At 45.1% G+C, this 7,119-nt stretch overlaps 1 protein-coding gene across 2 annotated transcripts in view; it reads left to right on the top strand.

The window, feature by feature from the left end:
* The first annotated feature begins 1,255 nt into the window (after positions 1-1,255).
* Agk (acylglycerol kinase) overlaps positions 1,256-7,119 on the top strand; it is a 71,036-nt gene continuing 65,172 nt past the window's right edge. Inside the window, exons 1-2 of one of the 2 annotated variants that reach the window (XM_027391533.2) lie at positions 1,256-1,377; positions 5,258-5,364. In XM_027391533.2, the coding sequence (XP_027247334.1) occupies positions 5,264-5,364 (101 nt within the window). In that variant the 5' untranslated portion in view covers positions 1,256-1,377; positions 5,258-5,263. Of the gene's footprint in view, positions 1,378-4,332; positions 4,398-5,257; positions 5,365-7,119 lie in introns of those variants that run through there. The other variant, XM_027391534.1, reaches the window with a different exon arrangement.

The raw sequence follows: 7,119 nt of genomic DNA, 5'->3' as shown, positions 1-7,119 counted from the left end.
TGAATCTGTCTCCCAAAACTATGGCCATTCATATTTGGCTCAGAATAAATTCACTTCCTGTTGACTTTCCCTAGGGAGACAGCAGCAAATGATTCTCTCCAGATGGGGTGACAAGGACAGACTCAAAAGAAATGATTCCACTGAAGTCTAGATTTGTGAACGATGAAATTGATTGCAGTTACTTAGAGCAGCATGGGTGAGGGGTGGCCTGCAGGAACACGGGCAACACACAGGAGGCAACACCACTGAAGTTGCTGTCCCCTCAACACTCCTCAGACCCTCTGGCCCGAGCAACCTTAACGTGCTTGTATAGGCTGTGGAAGAGGCAGGCCACTGGGGATCACATGCCAATGGGTCGGATCTGGTGATGATCTTGGGTGAGTAAATCACAACTGTTCTCATTGCCAGACAGCCATGGCCATGCAGATACAAATTCTTTACAAATGCCTTGGTCTAAGGCAAACAGAGGGAACGCAGGAAAGCTGCCCTGCATCTATGTGCCCCTTCTCTTCAGCTCAGTAGTCTTTATATTTTGAGGAGACACATTTTTTTTTGTGTTCCACACCTCTCCTGCTTCGTTGCTCTCCCTGGCTCTCTCTCTCTGTGTCTCTGTCTCTCTCTGTCTCTGTGTCTCTGTCTCTCTTTCTCTCAGATCTCACACTGGCCTAGTGCTCCTTCTTTGCTCTCCCTGTTTCTCTCTCTCTGTCTCTCTGTGTGTCTCTCTCCTCTCTCTCCCTCTCCCTCCCTCCCCCTCCCTCCCTCCCTCCCTCCTCCTCCCTCCCTCCCTCTCTCTCTCTCTCTCTCTCTCTCTCTCTCTCTCTCTCTCTCTCTCTCTCTCTCTCGGGTCTAGTGCTCCTCTGATTCTGAGCTTGATTCCTCTCTGCCCTGCTCTCTCTTTTGTACATCCTGACCAGATAGATCCTCTTCTTCCTGATCTTGGGGAGCTCAGACTTTCGTTTTTTCATTTAACACAGTCCCCTCCCTGGCCACACTTCCTATCACACTCCCTATCAACTGGTTTTATTACCACCGTCTGAACCTGTCTGGTTCCCGTGATTACTTTCTGACTTAGTCCCAAATGCTAAAAAATTGTGTGTGTTATTTATGGTGAGCTTTGCGGAAACGATGGGCTGGCAACAGGCAGAAGGAAGGAAGGAAGGATGGATAGATGGATGGATGGATGGAATGACCCCCTAAGTGAGAGACAGGGGAGGTAAGAGAAGGGAGAGCGGCGGCTGCTCCCAGGTCCCTGCAGGGCTCCGCCCGGCCCCGCCCGCCCCGCGTCGGAACCCGAGGGCGGCAGTAGCGGTTTCCCTCCAGCGGGGAAGGGTTTCGAGAGAGCACACAGGAAGGCCGGGCGCGGGGCGGCGGGCAGCGGTGAGTTCGGGGAGCGAGCGCGGGCCGCTGGGCGTGTGGGGCCCGGGCGTGGGGCGTAGCCGAGCAGGGTGTCCCGGGAACCGGCCTGGCGCCCGGGGGTCGGCCGTACCGTTGCTGGCTGCGGCGTGGGCGGGAGGGGGGCCCGGGCGGGGTCCCTGCGAGCCAGGTGTGCTAGTTCGAGTCCCAGAGCTGAGCCTCATCCCTGCCCCCCCATCCCAGTCAGGCGCCCCCCACCCACCTGGACGGTGGGGTACCCCGGAACAGCAATACAATCCATGGTACTTGATGGGCGGGTCGGCTCGCTCATTCATTCATTCATTCACTCACTCACTCACTCACTGGGCTCTGCTAATGGAGATGGCTAGAAGCTGCCCCAGGGAGCTCTGCTTTAGTGGGCAGAGCCTCACCTTCCTTGGCAGGAGGGAGGCTGCAGTTAGAATCTGGGAGCTTATGGGGCTGGGGACCACCTGCTTTACAGGCAGAGCTGTGCTATTTAAACGTAAAATGGAGACATTTTTTAAACTGACGCTCATGAGAATGAAAATTCTGGCCACTGGGTAGGAAATAGATAACTGTTCGTGTAGTACGTATTCGTGAAGATAGCTTAAATACGGAAAAAATTACGGATTTTATTCACAACCCCGTCATAGCTGATCTTCACAGCCAGATTAAGTATTTGGGGCAGATGGTGTTTCCTCGTTTTACTAGTGAAGTTAATCGACTTACCCAGGGTCTCACTTACCTGTAAGGGACAGAAGCTAGGATTTAGTTCAGGCACCTTGCACACCAGGGTGTTTGTGCATTTCCCTCGTCTTTTAATTATATATGAATCATTTATGACAAAAAAAAAGGGAGTTTCATGGGGTAAGGGAGGCTTTTTAAAAGACAGTCCACTCAGAGTGCCCTTGACTTAACAAGTGTTCTTCCCGGTCTCCTCTACTTGGGTAGTTTTAGCAGCTCTCACACTTTACCTTCACAGGTATGAGCCGCAATTCTGTAACTTGTCTTCAATTTCTCCTATTTCCAAACAGCCAAGTCCAGACACCTGTTTGGCCTCCACTTGAGTGTGCCTGGCGGGTGTAACAGGCTAGAGTCTCTTTAGCTGCACTCTGTTTTCCCACAAACCTGCAATATCAATCAAAGGCGTGAAATCACGTTGCCCAAGCACAAAACCTGGCTTGTCTCCTCATCTCTTACCCCTTGGAATCAGCTGGTCACCAAGCACTGCCAGACCAAGACCTCCAAATCCTTTGTTGACTCTTGTTCCTCCTTTTAGTAGCCTAGAAATTGTGGCACCCACCCCCCTTCCCTGCCACCATGGTTCTCTTCAGAGTTACTTTCAGGTTCTAGCAGTGTGTTTTATATTCTGCAGCTCAAATATGATTATGTCATTTGTCTGCTAAAAAAAAAATCTCAAGTTCTCTCTCTCTTTTCATTGTCTTCATAATATCCAAAGCCCTTGGTTTGGACTCCAAGTATTCTTCCTTCCTTCCTTCCTTCCTTCCTTCCTTCCTTCCTTCCTTTCTTTCTTTCTTTCTTTCTTTCTTTCTTTCTTTCTTTCTTTCTGTTTTTTCAAGACGGGGTTCTCTGTATAGCTTTGGAGGCTATCCTGGCATTTGCTCTGTAGATCAAGCTGGCCTCGAACTCACAGAGATCCGCCTGTCTCTGCCTCCCAAGTGCTGGGATTAAAGGCGTGTACCACCAACACCCAGCAACTCAAAGTATTTTCAAATCTTCCTGTTACCCCCATCTTTTATCTTTAAATTACTATTTCTCAAAGTCTGCTATGTTTATCACGTACAATTATGGAAGTAACTGTTAACTAAAAACACAGGGGGCTTTGGAGAGGTAATAGCCAAGCATATATATTTCCAGCAAATTTTGTGCATTCGAATAAGGTCTAATAAGGACCCTAAAGGTTGAGAGCCAGTGTTCTAGAAGCTATCCTGTATTTATGCTCTCTTGATGGTGCTTAGGGCATGTTAATCCCCATAGAAGTACATTGGCAGTTGAGGAAACAGTAGAAGCAGGAAACTGTTGATGTTCTAACCTGAATCGGGCTTCCGGTATAAGGCCCTCATGTTAGAAGTGCCTGTCTTATGCATGCAGGAAATGAGCACTTTTATTTCTTAAGGTGAGGGGATACTGAAGGACCTGAACAAATAAGACCTTGGTGATTATTGTCTTTAAGTCACAGCACCTTGTTCAGTCATGTTTCTGTACAACTTTCCACTCTTCATCAAATTTAACATACACTGGATTTTATTTCTGAAGGTGTTTTTTTTTTTTTTTTTTTCCTCGTTGTTTTGAGACAGGGTTTCTCTGTGTAGCTTTGGAGCCTATCCTGGCACTTGCTCTTGTAGACCAGGCTGGCCTCGAACTCACAGAGATCTGCCTGCCTCTGCCTCAAGAGTGCTGGGATTAAAGGCATGGGCCACCAACACCAGATTTGGTGTCTTCTTCTTAGAGAGTTGCTAATCCTGTTCATGGGGACAACACCCTTATAGCCCCATTATTTCTACATCCTAATAGCAGTCCAGTTGGAATTAGAACTGCCACTTACAAGTTTGGAAACACAAATGCTCAGGCCATGGCATATTCCTAACTCCTTCCCTTTGTGACTCCTCTGAATCTGTAGGGTTCTCTGGGTCCCTCAGGTCCAGCCCAGTTAGGCCCATGTCTTTACCCCTGAACATTTATCTGACTGTCCTGCGACCTGGCTCATGTGGTCATATTGCACTTGGGGATTTACTGATTCTGAGCATCTGAGAGTGAGGCTTCCCTCTTCCCTGCCCTAGCTCTTAACACAGGGCAGGTGCTGTCTATCAAAGACCTTGTGAATGAGTGTCTAGGGCCAGATGGAGAGAAGTCAATAATTCCATGGGCCTTTGGGTCTTCTGTACTAGTCTGAATGGCTTCTTCATTGATGTCTGCAATGTGGATGTTTCTTCCTAGGGGAGGGATTTTAACCAAGGGAAGTTAAAGGAAGAAATAATTTTTTCATCTGTTTAGATAATAATGTAAGTAAAAACTTAACATTGCATATATGTGCATATATGTTGTAATTTTAAGATGTCATTTACCAGCCTACAATTTAGAGGGAATTATGTAAAACTTTCGCTTTTGTGTATCGGTATTTTGATTGATAGTCCTATTTGAACATAATTGGTATAACACTGATTATAGATGTCTTTTATCCTGCTAATTTTACTTACATTGTATTTTGAGATTTTTTTCTTTTCTTTTTTTTGTGGGGGGAGCAGTTTTGAGACAGGGTTTCTCAGTGGCTTTGGAGGCTGTCCTGGAACTAGCTCTTGTAGACCAAGCTGGGGTTAAAGGCCATTGCCTTTAATCCCAGTACTCCGGAGGCAGAGGCAGAGGCAGGTGGATCTCTTGTGAGCCTGGTCTACAGACCGAGAGCCAGGATAGGCTCCAAAGCTACACAGAGAAACCGTGTTTCAATAAACCAAAAAAAAAAAAGAAAAAAATAAAAAAATAAAAAATATTCCTTACAGGAATAGGCAAGAATATCTTTCTTTTTGTATTTTGTTATCAGTGACTATGATAATATAAAATTTAATTTTATATAAAAATAATAATAGCTCTTTGTAATTTGCATGTCTTTGATTAGTGAGCATTTTTACTTAGCCATGTGCATTGGGTTTTTTTAATGCATGTTCTTTGCTAATTTTCATATTGAAGACCTGATAATGAGACTTAGACAGGAAAAGACGAGAAGAACCACAGCAGACGTGGCAAAGAGAAAAAGAGAAAAGGAAAAGGGGGTGGGTTGGGGGAAACCATAGAGGAATGAATAATAGCATGCTCCATGATTATCGTGGGTAAGTCTCTTTTCTTTCCCTGCCTATTAAATCTGTAGGAGAAGATGACTGCGTTCTTCAAAACACTCCGAAATCATTGGAAGAAAACTACAGCTGGGCTCTGTTTGCTGACGTGGGGAGGTCACTGGCTCTATGGGAAGCACTGGTAAGTAATGATAGTCCTACCCCATCCGCACCCTACCACAGAAAGATCCAAAGGGCCTGTGTTCAAGGTTTGTCCAGCTGTACATCTCCACTAAACATGGTTAAACAAAGTTATTCAAGTAAAAAGCAAAGGCAAATGCTTCTTGTAATCTGTCCTATAGAATTAACCCTATGAAACTGTATAGTTAATTATCAGTGTAACACACACATTAATGCATGTGGTTAATGAGGTTGGAAAGAAAGCAATTTCTATTCACTTTGTTATTGAAGAGATCAGGACCCATTCTGGACAGAGTAAAGTCCTCTCCCAAGTAAGGTGTAAATTGAAATAGTTTAACTCATGTATCTCCTTGGGATTATTGCCCAGTTTTTCTTACTACAGATACTGTTATCCCCTGGTTGCTGGGTACTTACTGCTTTCTCCATCCCCAGTGACCACCTTCATCTATTTCATTAGATGGGTTAATTTAAATGAGGTCACAGGTTAGGACCCTTTGTGTTTGAATAAGGGATTCAGTATAATCATGTGTTATATCAGCCTTCAGACATGGCAGGAGAAGTACCAGGTCTTCTGTTCAGGCTTTGTGTGGTAAGATTGACATAAACAATTTTCTTTGTATAAAAATCATAAAAACTAAATTTTATAAAACTTAAACCATAAAATTAAGACAACTATGTCTTTATAAGTGACCAAGTGCCAGCACAGAAATCCAGACGTATTCAGTATTGCTTTGTTGAACAGAGAAGCACTAGGAATTGTATTGGAAAAGCAATCCACACTTGATACTTTTATGAGTGTTCTCAGCTTACTACTGACAAAGAAAAAACTTGACACTGGAGGGTGTGGTGTGGTATTTTGCAGCAGAGTGGTTCCTTCTTTGCAAGTCTTCTCAGAGCTAAGCACCAAGTTTTGTTAGCTAGTGTCCACACAGCTTAGCATTTGAAAGGTAAGAAAAGAGTTAGCAGACCTTTCCTGTTTCTGACCTGGTGCTCAAGGAAGCCAGGATCCCTAAGGTACACTGATGCTGGCTCGTTGGGGGCTCCCCTGTCCCTACCAGGTGAGGATCTGAAGAGCTCACTGTGTCTTCAGAGGTGCTCTGGTACTCCTTGAAGTCTTAAGACTCTTTAAAGGCCCTTCAGTTCTCTGGCACAAAGAGGCCTCACTCTGAAGGAGGTCTGAAACAGCCTGACTGAAGGCCTCATGTGCTCCTTCTCCACCCTTGAAATCTGAGATCACAGCTACAGAAGCAGCTCCTGGGGTATCACTCTTCTCTTTCTCACACTTCTGTGCACTTTGATACCTCGTGGGCCTTTTTACTTTCAAACTGTAGTGAAAAGCATTCAGGAGTGGACATACAGTAGGTCAGTGTTGTTGAGTACATTCACGTTGTTGAGCAAAAGATTTCTTGGACTCCTCTGTTTTTAAAAAACTGAAACGATACCCACTGAACAATCCCTGTTTTCTTCTCTTCACTCCTTGCAGCCTCCAGCTGTTCATTTTCCCATGAGTTCAACTGATACAGACCTATAGTGTTTGTCCTTTTGTGACTGGCTTATTGCACTTGTAAACTGTCCTTTATGTTCATCCATTGTAAACCGTCCTTAATATTCATCCATTGCTTTATTTTTGGGGGAGGGCAGGGGGTTGCCTTATGTTTAAAGGCTGAACAATTACTATTCCTCTGCATGTGTCAGTCATACTTGACTTGTTTATCAATGGGGATTTGGGTTACTGTTACTTCCGCCTGGTGGCCAC

The sequence above is a fragment of the Cricetulus griseus genome, assembly GCF_003668045.3.
Source record: "Cricetulus griseus strain 17A/GY chromosome 1 unlocalized genomic scaffold, alternate assembly CriGri-PICRH-1.0 chr1_0, whole genome shotgun sequence".
NCBI classification, from domain to species: domain Eukaryota; kingdom Metazoa; phylum Chordata; class Mammalia; order Rodentia; family Cricetidae; genus Cricetulus; species Cricetulus griseus.
The sequence above is the reverse complement of the archived record's forward strand: the minus strand, read 5'-3'. Positions and strand labels throughout refer to the sequence as shown.